Source organism: Phoenix dactylifera, chromosome 5 (genome assembly GCF_051530095.1).
Source record: "Phoenix dactylifera cultivar Ajwa chromosome 5, Ajwa_hap1_PhDact_Kaust_v1.1, whole genome shotgun sequence".
NCBI lineage: Eukaryota > Viridiplantae > Streptophyta > Magnoliopsida > Arecales > Arecaceae > Phoenix > Phoenix dactylifera.
Window position 1 is genome coordinate 17066110 of NC_143194.1, and position 21397 is coordinate 17087506.

At 42.0% G+C, this 21397-nt stretch overlaps 2 protein-coding genes across 12 annotated transcripts in view; both read right to left on the minus strand.

Moving 5' to 3' along the window:
* Positions 1-12237, minus strand: part of LOC103695786 (Small GTP-binding protein) — a 117288-nt gene extending 105051 nt beyond the window's left edge. For 8 of the 11 annotated variants that reach the window (XR_005507009.3, XM_039116096.3, XM_039116101.3 and 5 more), the window contains exons 1-2: positions 11816-12232; positions 386-562 (exon numbers count right to left, since the gene is read on the minus strand). Coding sequence is in view for 10 of the 11 variants with exons in the window: in XM_039116096.3 (XP_038972024.1) it covers positions 386-562; positions 11816-12061 (423 nt within the window). In the remaining variant the exon portion in view is untranslated. Of the gene's footprint in view, positions 1-385; positions 563-11131; positions 11314-11815 lie in introns of all 11 variants that reach the window. The other 3 variants (XM_039116098.3, XM_039116095.3, XM_088721715.2) reach the window with 3 other exon arrangements.
* A 6276-nt stretch (positions 12238-18513) lies between these two features.
* Positions 18514-18906, minus strand: LOC120104629 (uncharacterized). Its single transcript, XM_088722973.2, has one exon. The coding sequence runs from the start codon at positions 18904-18906 to the stop codon at positions 18514-18516; it is 393 nt and encodes a 130-aa protein (XP_088579099.2).
* Positions 18907-21397: the final 2491 nt, after the last annotated feature.

Here is a 21397-nt window from a genome sequence, read left to right on the forward strand (position 1 = left end):
ATTAAACAATTTTGACTTGGTATTCAATTTTCCTCATTGTTGTGCTTAGTCTAAGCTTTCGATATTTTTGATGCTTCAATGCCATCCATCACTCTCCTCAAAACTGTATATGAACCTGATTCATTATGATATGAATTGAGTCACATGATTTAAGCTATTAGCTTCATCAGAAAGCCAAGAACAACATTTGAAGGAATGATGGCCTTCATCTAATACTTAATTTAAAGATATGATGTCTAAGGCAGCGAAAAAGAGTGTAGTGGTACTTCAAAATCTAACAATATGTAGTTTCATCAAGATGATTAAAAATTATTTTAAATACAATTCATGGATTGCAATAGCATTCAATGATTTTATGTAAGCAAGACAATCGACCTAGGCATACCTGTAATTTGATTGTGATGCCTCTTTCTCTTTCTAAATCCATGTTATCTAGGAATTGTTCTTTCATCTCCCTCTTCTGTATCGTACCAGTCAACTGTAATAATTTATCTGCTAAGGTTGACTTCCCATGGTCAATGTGCGCAATAATGCAGAAATTTCTTATATTTGCTATGGGGACCTGGTCAAATAGAAATAAGAGGTGTCAAAAAAAGTGGAAATTAAATTTGTACACCATGTTATAAATACACAGCAAGGATTAAGGTAGTGCCCATTCTAATGCTGTACCATATTATAACTATCATATTGACTAGGGACCGCACACGTCACCTCTCAGGTAGTTCCACCAGATATTTGACCACATGCTGAATTGTACCTCTACCCTGCACCAACTTATTCCACCATGTGCGGATCCCACATCACTCAATCCACCTTTTCTTTCCTTGTTCATTTGAACCCATCAGTCGGCCTGTGCAGCCCCCACACCTTGAATCTTTAAATCCTTAGTGTGTGAGTCTAGCACTGGCATGGTAAATATCATGTGGTGCAATGTGAAGACGTGTCAATGTCAGGCATGCTTATCACAGCAAAATGCCAAGTACGGGCACATATCCTTACTGTGCCAATCAATAAGTCACTAGCATGTTACATATCATGTGCATAGTTTCATACCGACCAGTAAACCATGGCATTCTTGAATGTTCAAAGACAGCTTGATACTCATGATTCCTTGAACAGAAGCAACTCAGGCAAGAAAATATCATAATTTTATTTTTTAAGAAGCAAGAATACTGTTATTATTGGTTAGCCTTGCAAAAGAAGACAAGCTAATAGCTTTTTTTTTTGTTTTACAAGGACAGGGAATAATGTATAATTTTCATGTTTTCCATTAAAAATTATAATAACTGAAAAATTGGTAAATTAAAATTAGGAAAACAACAACAACAAAGAACAATAAATCATTTCACGAAAAAATAGACAACATCTCAAGATACATTATAATGTTTGCGACCTTCAAATTTATCATTTCAGTGGATTTTAATTTTTCGGAGGCCATCCAAAATATGAAAGTATGAAATTACTTTTCCCTCAAGAGTCAAGATTGTCATGGAACCTAACATCGCGATGCTTCCAAATTCTACATCTTCAAGATCAAGTTTGATGTAGATAAAATGCTTCCAGATATTTAAAGAAATAAAAAAATAAAAATATATTAGCCAAGGACCTAGACAGTTCATATAATTGGTCCAATAAGTTGGTTTTGGGCAATATGGTTTTGGCCAAAATTGCAAGACCAAAAACAATTTTGGGTCAGTTCCAAATGAAACAAGCATACTGTTCACCGTTGGTTCTTCGTGCAAAAGAGTCAAAACTAAAAACTGAAATGATAATCGGTAATAGAGTATCAAATAAAAGGGAAAAGGAAAAATCATAAAAAAAAAAACTTTAAAACAAGATAACCATGACTTAAATATATATATATATATATATATATATATATATATATATATATATGTTTGGTATATTGCAAGTTCAAGCATAAGATTTATTACAGTTACTATACATATTCAAATGCAAATACAAACCAGCAAGTTTAAAATAGCAGTATGTATCAAAGAGCATAATGATATTAATGGTAATTAATATATTATAATGGGCGATATCTACTTATTCTACTTATAATGAGAACTCTAATTGTTGGACATGCAAAGCCAAACTCCACAAAAATGAAGCCTCTGCCTTATTTGTTAGAAGCATGCCCTAAAAGCCAACGTGGCTGACGCATATTCGTAATCTGGGGTATAAATTTGTTATTTGACACTTATTAATAAATAAGATTGAGCAATTTGTTTTTCATTCATGTTTGTATGTGTCCATGAATCGTCCAAGAAATTAATAGATGATGACACATATTCTCAAGGAGTTGAGAATTTGAGGCATGTGTCTTTAGGAATTAATTTCTAAATACTCCTGATCGATGGATCCATCACGAGGGACGGTGATCGATCCGCTGAGATTAGTGCACAGATCACTTAGTCAGATGGACAAGTCTCGAGTCCATAGTGTAAAGACACTGGAGTGATTATGCGAGTACTTGTTAGAGAACAAGGTACTGAGCGTGACCAAAGAAAGTAGTCTTGAATGTCTATCCACTCGTCAGTGACTACTTATACTGCAGTTGTATGACTGGTCCTTTGACTTGCGATGCCTCAGCTATTCACTGTGAGGTTGCTGTGTTTGACGAGCATGAGAACTTGGGCCCTAGCCATTCGGATCCTTGTAGTGCGGATTGGCTGCAGTAGGCTCATTTTGGAATAGGGTTGCATCTAGATGGGATCTATCGACCTTGATAGATTAGGAGTGATCCTATGTGATTTATGAGACTGAGTTCGATAAATTCCTGGCCAGGTATTTTGTAAAAAGAGTTTTCCATATCTCGAATTGGAAGTCGAATAAATTTGATATATGACGGATGATGGGGTTTGACGAGATATCCATAACCTCCGTCACGTCGGGATCCGTGATAGAGGGACTATATCATACGCTAACTGCACCAAGAGGTTCAGATATTCCATTCTGCTAGGTTGCCACCACATACTGCGAGGTGTTGTGGATTGTGACTCGAAGGCATTCACTTAGTGATCAGTGAACCCTAAGAGTAGAACTAAAATTATTTCAGTCCACTGAAAGGAGTTTCAGTGATATTGAGATGGAGATCTCAATATGTCTCACTACCAGTCAGAATAGAACCTACGAGGTCACACACATAGAGGATTTAATTAGTCAGACTATCATAACTGTGATTTGGAATCACAAAAAAAAAAATGCGTCCGCGTGCGTCCGCGGACGCGTCAAATGCCACTCTGTGGCATTTAATGCCCCCACGCGGGCTAGCAGCCCGCGTGGGCACGGTGCCCCGCGCGGGAACCGCGCTCGGGCGCGATTCCCTGCTGAGGAATCACGCGCGGGCTCAGTTCCTGCGTAGGGAATCGTGCGCAGGCGCGCGTCTCCGCTTGCGCGTCCACGCGCGTTTCCCAAAAAAACAACAAAAAAAATGCGTCCACGGACGCATCAAATGCCACTCAGTGGCAGTTAATGCCCCCACGCGGGCTGGCAGCCCACGTGGGCACGTTGCGTCGCGCGGGGAACCGCGCTCGGGCGCGATTCCCTAGCAGGGAATCGCGCGAGGGTGCGGTTCCTGCACGAGGAATCACGCGCGGGCGCGCGTTCTCCGCTCGCGCGTCCGCGCGCGTTTCCCAAAAAAACAAAAAAAAAACCGCGTCCGCGCGGACGCGTTAAATGCCACTCTGTGGCATTAAGAGGCCCACGCGGGCTCCAGCCGCGTGGGCGCTTTTTCCCGCACGCGGGGCGCGCTGCCCCACGCGCGGGCGCTCTTCCCGGGGAATCCTGCCTTCAAGGAAAAATGGCCAAATTACCCTTTGTAGGACACGGGGAGAGGTCCACTGAAATACTTGCCTGAGTACACACTGATGTGTGTGGCCTATTCGATGTGCAAGCTAGAGGTCAATTTTTCTACTTTATTACTTTTACCGATGATTTCTCACGGTATGGTTATGTCTATCTTATAAGACATAAATTTGAAGCATTTGAAAGGTTCAAAGAATTAAGATTTGAAGTAGAAAAACAGACAGGAAAACTCATTAAGGTTCTTCGATCAGATCGAGGAGGAGAATACCTTAGTGGAGAGTTTCGCGATTATCTCAAACAAAATGGTATAGTTTCACCATGGACACCTCCTGGAACACCTCAACTCAACGGAGTGTCAGAAAGGAGGAATCGGATCCTATTGGATATGATCAGGTCCATGATGAGCTTCACTGACTTACCATTATTCTTGTGGGGAGATGCCCTACTTACAACTATCTACATATTGAATAGAATTCTCTCTAAGTCCGTTCCTACCACACCGTATGAGATATGGCATGGTAAGAAACCAAGTCATGGTTATCTCAAGATTTGGGGATGTCCGGCCCAAGTCAAGCGACAACAGGCAGACAAGATAGAGGCTAGGACAATTGGTGCTCGTTTCATTGGATATCCTAAAGAGTCGTTAGGATATAATTTTTACATTCCAGAGCATCACAAAGTATTTGTGAGCCGACATGCCATCTTCTTGGAAAAACAGTTTATTCTTAATAGAGGCAGTGGAAGAAAATTGAGCTCGAAGAGAAAGTCTCTGAAGAGCAACGAGCAATTAAGCCTAATGAACCTATTCACATTGAGCCAATACATTAAAAACATCGTCCACTTCGTAGATCCAGTAGGATCTCCCATCCTTCTGAAAGATACTTAGGTATGCTTACAGAGAAAATAGAGAAAGAGTTCCTCATGGGAGAAAGAGATCATAGTGATGATCCCAAGACCTACCATGAAGCGATGTTAGACATCGACTCCGAAAAATGGATGGATGCGTGAAGTCAGAAATAGACTCCATTCATTCCAACCAAGTATGGACCTTAGTAGATCCGCCTGAAGGTATAGTACCTATTGGGTGTAAATAGATCTACAAAAGAAAAATGGATTCGGATGGCAAGGTAGAGACCTATAAGGCAAGGTTGGTGGCAAAAGGTTATAGTCAGCGCGAAGGCATTGACTATCAGGATACCTTTTCACCGGTAGCCATGCTGAAGTCCATTCGAACGTTGCTTGCCATTGCAGCTTATAATAATTATGAGATATGGCAGATGGATGTGAAAACTGCATTCCTTAATGGATATCTTGAGAAAGATATTTATATGGAACAGCCTCAGGGTTTCACTTCCAGTGATAGTGATCACAAAGTCCGCAAGCTGCAAAGATCCATTTATGGACTAAAGCAAGCATCTCGGAGTTGGAACACTCGTTTCGATGATGTGCTCAAATCGTTTGATTTCATCAAAAACGAAAAGGAACCATGTGTGTACAAAAAGGTCAATGGGAGGGCTATAGTATTCCTCGTATTGTACGTAGATGATATACTCCTGATTGGGAATGATATTCCCATGCTCACATCGGTCAAGTTATGGTTATCTAAGAAGTTCTCCATGAAAGACCTAGGTGAAGCATCTTATATTTTGGGGATTAAGGTCTATAGAGATAGATCGAAGAGGATGCTTGGCCTATCACAGAAAATGTACATAGAGAAAGTGCTAAAGAGGTTCAATATGGAAAACTCTAAGAGGGGATTGTTATCCCTAAGGCATAGGATAAATCTCTCCAAAAAGATGTGCCCCAAAACATCTGAAGAGATTCAGCGCATGAGTAGGATCCCTTATGCATCGGCAATAGGGAGCCTCATGTATGTCATGCTATGTACTCGACCTGATATAGCACATGCTGTGAGTGTCACGAGCAGATATCAGTCAAATCTAGGCGAGGAGCACTGGATAGCTATAATAAATATCCTTAAGTACTTGAGAAGGACTAAGGATATATTTTTGATCTTTGGAGGAGGCATAGAGTTAAAGGTAGAAGGATATATTGATTCAGACTTCATGACTGACCCTGATGATAGAAAGTCTACATCAGAATATGTATTCTTATGCAATGGAGGATCGGTAAATTGGAAGAGTTCCAAGCAACCGATTATTGCAGATTCTACCATGGAAGCAGAGTACATTGCTGCATCGGATGATGCGAAGGAAGCATTCTGGTACAAGAAATTTGTCGAAGAACTAGAAGTCATGTCATCAGATGCCATAATCCTTTTCTGCGACAACAATGGCGCCATAGCACTGGCTAAGGAGCCGAGGTCTCACCAGAAGTCCAAGCATAGAGCGGCGATTTCATCTAATTCACGACTACCTCGAAAAGAAGTATGTAGAGGTGCAGAGAGTAGACTCCACTGATAACATGGCGGACCCATTCACTAAGCAACTGAGTCAGAAGAAATTAGAAGCCCATCTTGAAAAAATGGAACTTAAATACATGTCTGATTGGCTTTAATGCAAGTGGGAGATTGTTAGAAGTATGCCCTAGAAGCCAACGTGGCTGACGCATATTTGTAATCTGGAGCATAAATTTGTAATTTGACACTTATTAATAAATAAGATTGGGCAATTTCTTTTTCATTCATGTTTGTATGTGTCCATGAAGCGTCCAAGAAATTAATAGATGATGACACATATTCTCAAAAGGTTGAGAATTTGAGGCATGTGTCATTAGGAATTAATTTCTAAATGCTCCTGATCGATAGATCCATCACGAGGGATAGTGATCGATCCGCTGAGATTAGTGCACAGATCACTTAGTCAGATGGACGAGTCTCGAGTCCACAGTGTAGAGACACTGGAGTGATTATGTGAGTACTTGTTAGAGAACAAGGTACTAAGCGTGACCAAAGAAAGTAGTCACATGGATGTCTATCCACTCGTCAGTGACTACTTATGCTGCAGTTGTATGACTGGTCCTCTGACCTGCGATGCCTCAGCTATTCACTGTGAGGTTGCTGTAGTTTGATGAGCATGAGAACTTGGGCCCTAGCCATTCGGATCCTTGTAGTGCGAATTGGCTGCAGTAGGTTCATTTTGGAATAGGGTTGCATCTAGATTGGAACTATCGACCTTGATAGATTAGGAGTGATCCTATGTGATTTATGAGACAGAGTTCGATAAATTTCTGGCCAGATATTTTGGAAAAAGAGTTTTCCATATCTCGAACTGGAAGTCGAATAAATTTGACATATGACGGATGATGGGGTTTGACGAGATATCCATAACCTCCGTCACGTCGGGATCCATGATAGAGAGACTGTATCATACGCTAACTACACCGAGAGGTTCAGATATTTCATTCTACTGGGTTGCCACCACATACTGCTAGGTTTCACTAGTGGATTGTGAGACTCGAAGGCATTTACTTAGTGATCAGTGAACCCTAAGAGTAGAACTGAAATTGTTTCGGTCCACTGAAAGAAGTTTCAGTGATATTGAGATGGAGATCTCAATATGTCTCACTACCAGTCAGAATAGAACCTACGGGGTCACACACATAGAGAATTTAATTAGTCAGACTATCATAATTGAGATTTGGAATCACAATAGAAATCAATCATCAATATGATTGGTGATTGAATTAACCCACTTAGTGTTAATGAGTTAATGAAAGAAGAATTAAGTAGAATTGATTGCAATTGGATTGCAATTGGGCTGATTTAATGAGCCAAATCAAATTGGGTTCGACCCAAATTGATTTGAGTTCATGATTGGGTCAAATTGATTAAACCAGGATTTGTGCGGATTTTAAAGTTCACATGGCGTCGTAGGATGCATGCTCCCAAATTAATTATCCTAATGTAATTAGGAGTTAGCCTAAGTTCTAATTTGATTAAGAATTAGGCTTATCTAGGAAATTGATCAAGACCTAATGTGATTAAGAAATTGATTAAGTGGACACATGTCATGCATCTATTTGATGGCGCCATGAGCACAAGGATTGGACACTTGGCATTAATCCAAGGGTGAGTTATTATTCCATACTCCTAATAAGATTAGGAGAAGCCCTAAACCCAATCTATAAAAGGATAGCAAGGGAGACATCATGGTGAAATTCTCTCCTCTTCCTCTCCACGCCTCCTTTTCTCTTTTCTTCTTCCTTCCCACGGGAGCAAGAGGCTTCTCCTCTTCCTCCCATGGCAGCAAGGGATATCTTCCTCTTCCTTCTCCAAAGTGTTGAAAGAAAGAAGAAGAAGCAAGGAAAGAGAAGAGATCAACTCGTCAAGGAAGAAAGGGTTCTTCCTTCATGCCTCAAGCCCTCTCTTCTTCCTTCCTTCTCCACGGCAGCAAGGGGACCTCGTCTTCCTCTTCATCCACGGGAGCAAGGCAAGAAAAATCCACGCTTAAAGCTTCATCCCTCATCTTCCTCCATTGCGAGCAAGGTTGAAGAAGAAAGGGTTCTTCTTCAAAGAGGTATGTTGTTGATTTTTCTTCTAATATCATGATAGTGATGAGAGGTCTTTACAAGGAGCTAGCACTTCGGTAAAACCCTATCTCAAATGATTAGATCCTCGTGTGGATACCTGTAAAGGCCGGACACATGTGCGGGCTAACCAGGAACCTAGAAAATCATTAGGCTGCGGTGTTCTACACCTGCAGAATTTTTGAAGATGAGATCTTTAAATTTATAACTTCTGATTTTTGTTTCAGTTTTATGAATCTTAATCAACCCTCCTCAGATCCTATTCTTCCCTCCCTATTGAGTTCAAAGATCTTCTGGATTTGGATCTAGAAAAATTTTTGAATTCTACGATCCGAGGCGCGTTCATACGATGAACGACGTTCTGTTCGAATTCCGCTGCGAATGTCGCATCGAACGGGGCGTAACTCAGCATTATTTAATTAAAAAAGAAAACCTGAGACACTGTGTGCCTCCATATGGCTTCTCTACTTCCACATCTGTCACCTCCACCTCCCCCTTCCTCAAAAATCACACGTATGACACATGTAAAACACTATTAATCAACTAATGCTAATCATAGCTATGAGATGCCTTACGGTGATGCTCCTTCTTAATCCATAATGTTGTGGATAATAGCAAGCAATGGTTGTATACAAATATTACTGCAACAAGAAGTATCATGCCCCTAAAAGGATCATAGGTGCACCTTGTAGTTATTATAATTGAGCTTCATCTCCCATGTGATCCTGATCATTTGGTCCACAATCCAAATGAGATGAAACAATTCAGTCCAGGCACAGACTAATGGTTCAGGATCCAACTTTGCTGCACAATCCAAATATAGATTCTTCTACCTGGATCTTGCAGCTTATTTTCCAATTAGGTCAGGCTTTCATGCACAAAAATAAAACAGAAAGCCCTCTTTTAAGTTACGAACAATAGAAAATATTTTCCTTTTTGAAGCCTTCTTTTGTCTCATTTCCATGTCAAAATGACCTTAATTAGCATGTGTTTAGGACCCTTTTAACTCAATATATATGGTGTTATTTTTATCCTTATAAGCTTATGACAACATTTAAATTAAAGAATTTGAGATCTCTTATGAAAATCTAGAGAAAATGAGATCGTCATCATTTCCAACTTACTGGTCAGAAATGAATACAGATTTTCCTATTGATGTGTGGAAGATGACTAATGTGCAGACTGTTTTCCAAGTTTGAATATTCCTAATGTTTGTAAAACTTCAGCTCATTCCAAAATTTATAATTATCACCTTTGTCTCTCTCTTTACCTTCAAGATTTTTCAAATCAAGGTGTGGACGTAGGCTGAAATTGATACAGCATAGAAGCATAAGTTTATGATAAATCGAATATTGGATAAATTGAGCAGAGGGACCAGAATTGGTTGAAAACTTGACTTCTTATGAAATGTTCAATGGTTCTTTCCTCAACTCATTTACATTAGTGGATTCTGCACAAATAATCTGCTCAATTGTTTTTTATTGCAACAAAAAGTAAAAATATCTTTTTGCAGAAGGTATCCCTATGCTGAGTTTATCTCCAAAATGTGCTTATAATGTTACATTTTATTATAACCAAACTATACCACTATTACCCTGGAAGATTTACCAATTGCCAACTTAATTTATCATGCCAAGTTTATTCCCAAAATACACATACAGTTTTATTATATTGCGCCCCAAAAAGATAAATGAGTTCAGTGAGAATTAACGCAGTTGCATAGTGCTACTATTTTGTAATGGGCTTCAAAACATTGTTAATAAGAGTTAATGATAGACTACTTGGTATCCTTGTGAAGAACCTTTGTCTATGCTATTCTAGCAATTGTTGCATGATGTGCCAAGTTTATTCCCAGAATAAATTTCATTAATTAAACCCAAAATATACAAATGGGTTTCTAGAAAAGAATAGGTTTGCATCACCAAATATGGCCATCACAACCGCCAACTCTATTTATTACGCCAAGTTTATTCCCAGAATATGCATAAAATTTCATTTTGTTGTGCCCAAAATACACTAATGAGTTTCATGAGAATTTAACATGCTCCCACTACACTGTATTGTTGACCATGGATCATAGGCTAAACTAAGCGGGATTCAAACTAGTCAATGATATGTTATATAGCTGTTTTCCTGAAGAACTTTTGTCTATACCACTCCTGATATCATCACATGAGGTACCACATGTCAACGACCCTCAATTAGAAGAAACTAAACGACGCTCTTTCCATTTTCCTAGTTCAGCCATCTCAAGATTTATCTATTTGTATTGCTAAAAGATGATTCTATCAGGACTATTGACCATCATTACGTATAAATCTAAAAGAATCTAGATTGTTACATTCATTTAGTTGTTATGATCACTATGATCAGATTTTTCCAATTTGACAGAGTCAGGCTATATCCATTTTTTTGTATAATTTAATTGTGTTCGGCAAACAACTATTTAACTGTAATTCAAACATATTTCCTCAAGTAAATACACTATCATCAATTAACACCACATATCGTTTGCAATTTATATTGACTATGAGTCCTTATTAAGTTATTTTTATTTGTTGCACATGCTTAAGAGCATGTATTATAACTAGTTCTTGAATATACACATATCAAATATTACATTTTCAGAATAAGTGTGGGTCCATTGATAGTGTAAACAAGTGTTTGGCATTGACCCTCTTGTGATCATTCAATCAAGTTATTATCAGCACTTTTACCTCCTCACTTAAGGTATCCAAGTTCTTTATAAAATCAAGGAACTATATTCTCAGAGCAACCACAATAAATATGTAATTATGAAGCATGCTTCGATTCTTGGTTTTAGATGCCTTACTTCTCTTTCATTTTTTATCATGCTTCTGATCATGGGTGACACCAGACTGCATAAGTTTTCTTTTTTTTCTATCCTCACCACCTGCCATAATATGGTCTGAACAGACTCCTTATAGCATCTTGTTGCACTATTCGCCCTGTATGTGCCTGACACATTTCTTCCAGCAAACATCCAAAAGATACCTATCTCATCAAACAAAAAAAAAGCTATAGATATAGATTTGTATTAAATTCTTTCTAGACACTAGCTATTTAGCACATGCATGATTCCACTAATGAATATTTGGCATACAGAATAAATTTGAAAAAAGAAAAACTTTTGTGAGGATTAAATTCTGGCATATCTTCCTCTTGAGATTATTCAAGATTTTATTTGATACATTATGTTCTTAATCTGAATAAGCCTATGTTTCCTATGACAAAAAAATCACTGTGGATTTGGATTTTGTAGTACATGGAACTCTTCTTAGCACAGAATCATGGAAATCCCAACTTATTGGGGAACCTGGCGACTTTTGTCGAGCGGTAGAAGTAGGATTAGGATTAGGACAGAAGTGTCATCAGTCCTTAACCAAGTATCCTCCCAAATAAAACTGTAGGGTGATAAGAGAAGTTTCTCCCACCATCCATGCGTTCATATCAACCATTACATTACGAGGTTCAATAGAATCAATAAGAAGCGTACCTTCATGAGTCGGTCTTGGCCCGGATCAGCGGTGATTTCTGAGGCTCGACAGGAGACGCTGCGGCCTTGTGAGATAGCAGAAGGCCGGGCAATCCGCAGGCACCTGAAAGCCCATGGTTCCGAGGGACGGCCATCAGAGGGGAAACGCCAGGGAGAGCAAGAACCCCGCCTAGCTCCTCTGTGGTTCGCGGCGGGCTGAGGCCACGGAAAGTTGGCGAGCCGGCAAAAGTTACCGGCCATAAGCATTCTCCGGGAGGACGTGGAGGAGAGAGCGGAGTGGTCGGAGTATGCGATCTCGTGCACCACCGAAGCCAAAAATTTTGGCCACAGAAAAAGGAGCGGTATCCACTCCCGAGCCGGAAGCGATGGGGTATGGGCTGCACGGCCCAAACCCGTATTCGAAAACCCAGGGAGCTGGTGGACGGGTCGAGTTTGATCTGCCAAATCCTATCTTTATCTTTTTCTTTTTCTCTTTTTTTTTAAATTTTACTGAAATGGACATTTCATACATTATGGGTACGAATACATCCAATAGAATCGGCAAACAAAAGGTCCCGTAATGCAATAGGCATCTCATCCTCCCCAACCTATAGGATACTTCCTGAGTTGCGTGCTACATATGCCGCCACCCAGTCCGCTGCCCCGTTAGCCTTACGATAGATATGCAAAGCCTGAAGTGTAATGTCCTCCCTCACCATCAACCAAATATCACAAAGCAGGGGATGAACACCTCCAGCCCTGCTCGTGCCCCGTCGGACCCAGCCGATCACCGTGGCCAAATCACCCTCCAGGAGAATCGAGGTCGCCTGAAGCACGTACCGTGCATAACGCAATCACATCCAAGCCGTCCGTAACTCCGCTCCTGGATCCGAGGTGTCGAAAATCTGACACCCCCTGCCACCAGGGTGGTTCTATATACACCCCCCCTATTGCTCAGGACACCCCCCAAAAATAAAAAAAAAAATTAAATACTCTCTACACCCCCCCCATTTGCTAAGGACACCCCTAAAAAATTGAAAATTCCTAAATTACCCCCCACCCTCCCCACCCCCTCACCTAAATTGCTCTCTACACCCCCTCGCCTCAAGCACCTCGCCGGCGACCAAACCCCCTCCGTCTCCCTTTGAACTGTTCCGCCCAAAGCACCTCGCCAACGCCCAAAACCCCCCCGTTCCCCCTTCTCCCTCTCGTCGCCGGCATTCTCCCGATCTCCGACCACCTCGCCGGCTTCTCCCGGAACCACCTCGCCGGCTTCTCCCGAAATTTTTTTTTTTCACGGTTCGTGCTCCGTTCGGCACTGGATCGCCGAACAAAAGGCTTCTGTTCGGCTGAACAGTGCCGGACAGAAGCCTTCTGTTCGGCACTGTGCAGCCGAACAGATCTGTTCGGTTGAGGGTTGCCGAACAGAAGGCTTCTGTTCGGCACTGTTCAGCCGAACAGAAGCCTTTTGTTCGGCGATCCAGTGCCGAACGGAGCACGAACCGTGAAAAAAAAAAAATTTCGAAACAAGGTGGAACACATACCTTTGCGGCCGATTCTTCGTCCCAAATCACTAGTTGCTTGTCCATGCTTCGAATGGGGCTTAAATCTCCTTCAAAGATCGCCTAAACGATGTAAATGGATCGAGGGGTTTAAGGGGGGTTTGAGGGGTGTTTTTTTTTTTCTTTTCAAAACGAAACGGAGGAGGAGGAAGGGGGGTGTATGAGAAAATTTCAAGGGCAATATGGTAATTACACTAAAGGTTAGTTTGGGTATTTTTTTTTTGGTTTTTGGGGGGTGTCCTTAGCAATAGGGGGGGTGTATATAGAACCACCCCTGCCACCACCCTCGAACTCGGGCCCCTGATGACAAAATCGGCCCCTCCCCTCCTGCCTCCATCCAGGACAGAGCCATCAAAATTGACCTTGAGGAAACTCGGGAGTGGGGGCTCCCAGGTGAAGAAAACCGTATAAAGAGCTACCGAAGCAATGTGGGGGCCCCAGGTGTCCCGAGCTATCAAAGGTCTAACCCTACCTGAAGAAGCTCTGTTGCCTGTGCCCAAGCCTGCTCCGTCACGAAACATGGAGACGGACTAAGCTCGCCAAATACCTGAGCGTTCTTGGCCATCCATACCTAATAAGCTATGCAAACCGCCCTAATGGCTACATGACGCATCTGGGGGTTACCCGACCAATGCCGTACCTCCTCCAAAAAATGGTCCCTCCGACTCCAAGCATCCACTGGAATGCCGGACAGCCTCCATGTGAGACCTTGAAACTGGGCCCGGTCCATTGACCGGCCCAGCCCAAGGATTTCGGCCTCACATGCGGCGCACGTGAGGGCGTGTGATGAGGGGGGAGCCATCCCGAAGAAGCCGGCTCCCCTGTTTTTAGGGCTCCATCCTCCTCTCGTTGAGGCCATTGGAAGAGGAGCCGCAAACCCCCGAGTCCCCTCTTTTTCCTCGTGCAGCCGCCTAAGAGGGAGGGGGAGAGAGAGAGAGAGAGAGAGAGCCGAGAAGCCACGGCACGGGTTTCTTCCATTGCCGCCGGAGAGGAAGAGAATCGCCGGTCTTCGTCGAAGGCTAACGTAAGGGCTTCTAACTTTCCTCTCTTCCTTTCGTGATGCTAGTTGTCATGGCTTTGAGCCGACTATCGTCGGGATTTTTATCCAAAAATAGAAGAGCCCTGTTCGAGCATGTCCTCTCGCTGCCGGCCTTGTGCGCCGCCGCCAGCCGCTGGGGGTGGTCGCACTTGCTTCGCCACCCTTTGCCGCCGACGGGGCTGGCCACTGCGGCCGCCCCTGAGTCCGATGGAGAAGGAAGGAAGCGGGGGTATGGGTCCCCTGTTCCGCCAAAGAAAAGAGAGGAGAAGAGAAGAAGAAGAAAACGAAAAAAAAAGAAAGGAGAGGAAGCTTCGGGAGAAGAAGAGAAGAAAAGAAAAGAAAAAGAAAAAAGAAGGAAAGAAAAAAAAAAGAAAAAAAAAGAAAGAAAAAAAGAAAATAATAATAATAATAATAATATATAAATGAAGAGTATAGAGAAGGCAGTTCATTACTTACATCCAAAGCGATCCAATTAATCTCACAAATCCCTCGCAGGAACCTAATATCCAAAAATCATATTTTTCTTTTAAAATTCATCACAATATATATAAAACTTAAATTTTAACATTCTCCCAGGGCCGACCCTGCAGAGGTGTCTAGCACCCCGGATTCGGGTTCATACCTGTAAACCACCCTCTTCCCTTTATTTTATTATTATTATTATTATTATTATTATTATTTTTTCTTTCTTTCTTCTTTCTTTTTTTTCTTTTCTGTTCCTTTTCTTTTCTTTTCTTTTCTTCTCTTCTCCTCTCTTTTATTTGGCGGAATAGGGGACCCATACCCCCGCTTCCTTCCTTCTCCGTCGGACTCAAGGGTGGTCGCGGTGGCCAGCCCCGTCGGCGGCAAGGGGTGGCGAAGCAAGTGCGACCACCCCCAGCAGCTGGCGGCGGCGCACAAGGCCGGTGGCGAGAGAACATGCCCGAACAGGGCTCTTCTGTTTTTGGGTAAAAATCCCGACGATGGCCGGCTCAAAGCCATGACAACTTGCATCACAGAAGGAAGAGAGGAAAGTTAGAAGCCCTTACCTTAGCCTCCGATGAAGACCGGCGATTCTCTTCCTCTCCGGCGGCAATGGAAGAAACCCACGCCGTGGCTTCTCGGCTCTCTCTCTCTCTCTCTCCTTCTTGGGCGGCTGCACGAGGAAGAAGAGGGGACTCAGGGGTTTGTGGCTCCTCTTCCAATGGCCTCAACGAGAGGAGGATGGAGCCCTAAAAACAGGGAAGCCGGCTTCTTCGGGATGGCTTCTGATGAGTTACGCCCTATTCGATGCGACGTTCGCAACGAAATTCGAACGGGACGTCGTTCATCGTATGAACGCGCCTCGGATCGTAGAATTCAAAAAATTTTCTGGATCCAAATCCAGAAGATCTTTGAACTCATTAGGAAGGGAAGATTAGGATCTGAGGAGGGTTGATTAAGATTTATAAAACTGAAACAAAAATCAGAAGTTATAAATTTGAAGATCTCATCTTCAAAAATTCTGCAGGTGTAGAACACCGCAGCCTGATGATCTATTCTAGGTTTCTATTTGAGCCCCACAATTATCCGGCCTCTACAGGTATCCACACAAGGATTTAATCATCTGAGATAAGGTCTTACCAGAGTGCTAGCTCCTTGCGAAGACCTCTCATGACTATCAAAAAAGATGGAAGAAATTCTGCAACATACCTCCTTGAAGAAGAACCTTTTCTTCTTTGATCTTACTCGCAACGGAGGAAGAGGAAGGAGGAACCTTTGCGCGTGGATCTTCCTTGCCTTGATGCCGTGGAAGAAGAGGATGCAGAGGATCCTCTTGCTACTGTGGAGAAGGAGGAAGAATGGGCTTGGGCGTGGAGGAAAGAACTCATTCTTTCCTTGGGCGAATTGATCTCTTCTTAGGTTCTTCTTCTTTCTTTCTTTCCAACACTTGGAAGAAGATGAACTTGATCTCCCTTGCTGCCGTAGGAAGAAGAGGGGAAGCCTCTTGCTACCATGGGAAGGGAGAAGAAAAGAGAAAGGGAGGCGTGGAGAGGAAGAGGAGAGAATTAATTCATAATGTCTCCCTTGCTACCCTTTTATAGATTGGGTTTAGGGCTTCTCCTAATCTTATTAGGAGTATGGAACTATAACCCACCCTTGGATTAATGCCAAGTGTCCAATCCTTGTGCTCATAGATGCATGACATGTGTCCACTTAATCAATTGATTAATTTTCTAATCACATTAGGATTCCTAATCTCATTAGGAGAATTAATTGATTTGGGAGCATGCATCCTACGACGCTATGTGGATTTTAAAGTCCGCATAGTGTGAATACGACTTAAGTCATATTCATCCTACGACGACATGTGGTCTTTAAAATCTGCATAATACTTGGTTTAATCAAATTGACCCAATCATGAACCCAAATCAATTTGGATCGAACCCAATTTGATTTGGCTTATTAAATCAGCCCAATTGCAATCCAATTGCAATCAATTCTACTTAATTCTTCTTCTATTAACTCACTAATACTTAGTGGGTTAATTCAATCACCAATCATATTGATGATTGATTTCTATTGTGATTCCAAATCACAATTATGATAGTCTGACTAATTAAATCCTCTATGTGTGTGACCCCGTAGGTTCTATTTTGACTGGTAGTGAGACATATTGAGATCTCCATCTCAATATCACTGAAACTTCTTTCAGTGGACCGAAACAATTTCAGTTCTACTCTTAGGGTTCACTGATCACTAAGTGAATGCCTTCGAGTCTCACAATCCACTAGTGACACCTAGCAGTATGTGGTGGCAACCCAGCAGAATGTAATGTCCGAACCTTTAGGTGCAGTTAGCGTATGATACAGTCCCTCTATCATGGATTCCGACGTGATGGAGGTTATGGATATCTCGTCAAACCCCATCGTCCGTCATATGTCAAATTTATACGACTTCCAGTTCGAGATATGGAAAACTCTTTTTCCAAAAATACATGGCCGGAAATTTATCGAACCTAGTCTCATAAATCACATAGGATCACTCCTAATCTATCAAGATCGATAGATCCCATCTAGATGCAACCCTATTCCAAAATGAACCTACTGTAGCCAATCCGCACTACAAGGATCCAAATGGTTAGGGCCCAAGTTCACATGCTCGTCAAACTACAGCAACCTCACAGTGAATAGGTGAGGCATCGCAGGTCAAAGGACCAGTCATACAACTGCAGCATAAGTAGTCACTGACGAGTGGATAGACATCCATGTGACTACTATCTTTGGTCACGCTCAGTACCTTGTTCTCTAACAAGTACTTGCATAATCACTCCATTGTCTCTACACCATGGACTCGAGACTCGTCCATCTAACTAAGTGATCTGTGCACTAATCTCAGTAGATCGATCACCGTCCCTCGTGATGGATCCATCGATCAGGAGCATTTAGAAATTAATCCCTAATGACACATGCCTCAAATTCTCAACTCCTTAAGAATATGTGTCATCATCTATTAATTTTTTGGACGATTCATGGATACATACAAATATGAATGAAAAAACAAATTGCCCAATCTTATTTATTAATAAGTGTCAAATTACAAATTTATGCCCCAGATTACAAATATGCGTCAGCCACGTTGGCTTTTAGGGCATACTTCTAACAATCTCCCACTTGCACTAAAGCCAATCAGACATGTGTGATATCAAAAGATATCATCAAAGAATCCCCACGAACTGTGAAGCCATCTATTAGCAGGAGATGGAATCACACCCCATGTGAGATTAATCCGAGTCACAATACAAAAAGTAATCTCTCTCAGAAGAACACACTCATGTGTAGGGCCATCGCCATGCAAACGAGCATTACGTTCCCTCCAAATGTAGTAGACCGCAGCTGCCACTATAAGCTTTGCAGTTCGACCCAAGAGTGAACGGCCATCCATGTGAGAAAGCCAAGAGATCGTATCCATCCATCTATGCGAAGCCCACGGAATATTACACTTGGTACAAAGAACGGACCAGATGCGCTGAGAGAATGGGCAATCAAAAAATAAATGATCCACATCCTCATGCCCACCCCCACACAAAACACATTGGGCGACTTGAAAAATACCAAAGCGTATAAGCTTAGCTTGAGTATACAAGGCATCCTGGATGGCTAACCAAAGAATAAAGGACATCCTTGGAATAGCTTAGCTATGCCAAACAAGCTTCCACCAGTCCACTCTAGTATCACGCGGTGCAACGACTCCCAAACACCACGAACAGAGAAGGAACCCTTCGGAGCATCAATCCACTGCAAGACATCCGACCTTCTGCTATCTGGCTGGAATGAAGTAGGAGTACTACTAATGAGCTCAAGCCATGCAGGGGAGCGAGAGATAGGCCAGTGCCACTCCTGGCCGTCAATAATAGCCTCCACCTTGGCATTCTGCCCAAGGCCAGAATCATAGATAAACCTTTCCCCAAACACCTCAATAAGAGGACCAAGGGAATGCCAATGGTCAAACCAAAGTGAAATACTACTCTCATTGCCCACTAGATATCTCATCTTCCATTCACCACACTTTCTCTGCACACACTGATTTAAACCTCAACATACTCGTGTCAAATCTAGAATTTTTTTTCTTTTCTAGAATTACTTGCTTATTGGTACATTCATTATTATGTCTTCATCCGTGTGAACACTTTCGAAATTTAAAAATTCATATTCTTCTTTTGACAATTAATCAAAAATGTTATGTAACTATTTAATCTTTTTTAGCAGCATAATGAGTTGTCTAACAAAGAGCAGTGGGCATGGCTAGACAATAAATAGAAATAAATATTGGGACTAGATTAATACCTGTCGTCAACACATCAGAAGCCTGTGCATCTTGCTGTGTAAGTGCAAATACTCTTCCTTGAGTCTTTGGCCCCTGGCTTCCTTCCATTGCTTGAGTAGATCTATTCTCATTTCTTTTTTTGGATAAAGGTAAGTGTGTATATATCCAAATTGAGGAAATGATGTACAAATGCACAGGAGCATACCCCAGAAATCAAAGGCTAGGAGGGCATACCCCTCTAGCCACAACAACTAACTACAAAGCTTGTAAGAACAAAATGACGAGAGTGTCAAAAGATATCATCAGAGAATCCCCACGAACTGTGAAGCCATCTATTAGCAGGAGATGGAATCACACCCCGTGTGAGATTAATCCGAGTCACAATACAAAAAGTAATCTCTCTCAGAAGAACACACTCATGTGTAGGGCCATCGCCATGCAAACGAGCATTACGTTCCCTCCAAATGTAGTAGACCGCAGCTGCCACCATAAGCTTTGCAGTTCGACCCAAGATCTATTCTCATTTCTTTGTGGGCAGTCTGCAATTTTATGACCTATCTTGCCACATCTAAAACAGGCACCGGTGTTCTAATGGCAATCCTTGTCAGCATGAGCCTTACCACATCTGAAACATTTATTGATATTCATCTGCTTAGGGTTGTCGCTTGTTGATTTCTTGTTTGAACTCTCGGTGTTTTCATTGCTCTGCCTCTGAAATTCATTTGACATGTTCCTCTTCTTTTGATTTCTTTCCCTTTCCAATCATTCATCATTTACTTTTCTTTCAATTATTAAAGCTTTATTTACCACAGCTGCATAGGTAGTCAATTCATAAGGTACCACCTATTTTCTAATTTCAGTCTTTAGTCCCATCTCAAATTTATGCGCTCGATCTAGCTCATCCTCGACTAACTTTAGAACAAATTTGGCTAGCTCGGTAAATTTAGCTTCATATTCTGCAACAGTCATATTTCTTTGCTTTAGATGAATAAACTTCTGCTATTTCTGCGTCCTCACACTCCGAGGAAAACACTTATCATAAAATGCTCCTCGAAATCCTTCCCAGGTGAGTGGCTTCCTATCCTGCTCATATTTATGTTCCAACATCCGCCACCAGTTGAATGCCTCACCTTGCATCATGTATGATGCAAACAAATTTTTTTCATCATCATGGCATCTTAAGACAGCAAATGCTTTTTCCATCTCTGTAAGCCAATTGTCTGCATCCAACGGTTCTGTAGTCCCCTTGAAAGCTGGAGGAGCCAGCCTCTTAAATTCAGCTATATTGCTACGTTGTTCACACTGTTCCACTCGTCCTTGCTGTGGCTGTGTCTGGGGCAACTGGGCTTGTTGGAGCAACTGTTGTTGCACCTGCTGTTGCATCTGCATAAGGTCCACTATGGTCCGCATAACCTGGCCTAGGCTCGGTTTCTGTTCCGTTTGAGGGCTCACAACCCTCTCCTGCTGAGGGATATTACTAACTTGTTGGGGTGTGCTGCCATTTTGCGGGTTTGTTGCCTTATCAGTAGCTCCGCGAGTAGTCTTTCTCATCCGACGTGGAGGCATCCTGACCTATATCTATCAGATAGCAGCATGCCAATAATAAGCTTACCAGTTAATTACAAGTATATAGGATGGTTGTTACAATCATCATAAACTAACGTCCCAATGTCCCTAGTGTCTACCCACCTACACTCATGTCATGTCAGATTTTTTTATCTTATAATTTATCCAATCATGCTCTGATACCATTTGTAACAACCCATGATCTCACCCAAAATGGCTAGCTGGAAGGTATTATTTGGGTTCCTTGATCTTGTATAAGTACCCAAGATCTATCCAGTGAATAACCGATGTGGGACTAAACACATGCCCGCACGGATCCTCACATACTTCTCCCGTTTAAGCCTTGACGTCCTTGTTAGGCTAAGGGTTCATATCTATTCAAATCTAATCACAAACACCACGATTGGCCCGTGGTCAACCCCAATGGATCCGTACTGCAGTGTCCCCTAGTACACATAGGTTATGGGTCAAGTCCGCTCTAATACTATATAAGTTGTCACGCCCCCGACCCGAGATCGCGAGCCGGAGGTCCGCGCCAACTGCTGCACATCCGTAGGAAACTCTCCCCACGAGCATGCAAGGTATCTTAACCAAATCTCAAAAATATAACTAAAATAATTCAACTGAAATAAATGCAATCTTATTCCATTG

Excerpts from the sequence above, each read along its gene's own strand:
- LOC120104629 (XM_088722973.2), bottom strand. The coding sequence starts at position 18,906 with ATGAGATATCTAGTGGGCAATGAGAGTAGTATTTCACTTTGGTTTGAC.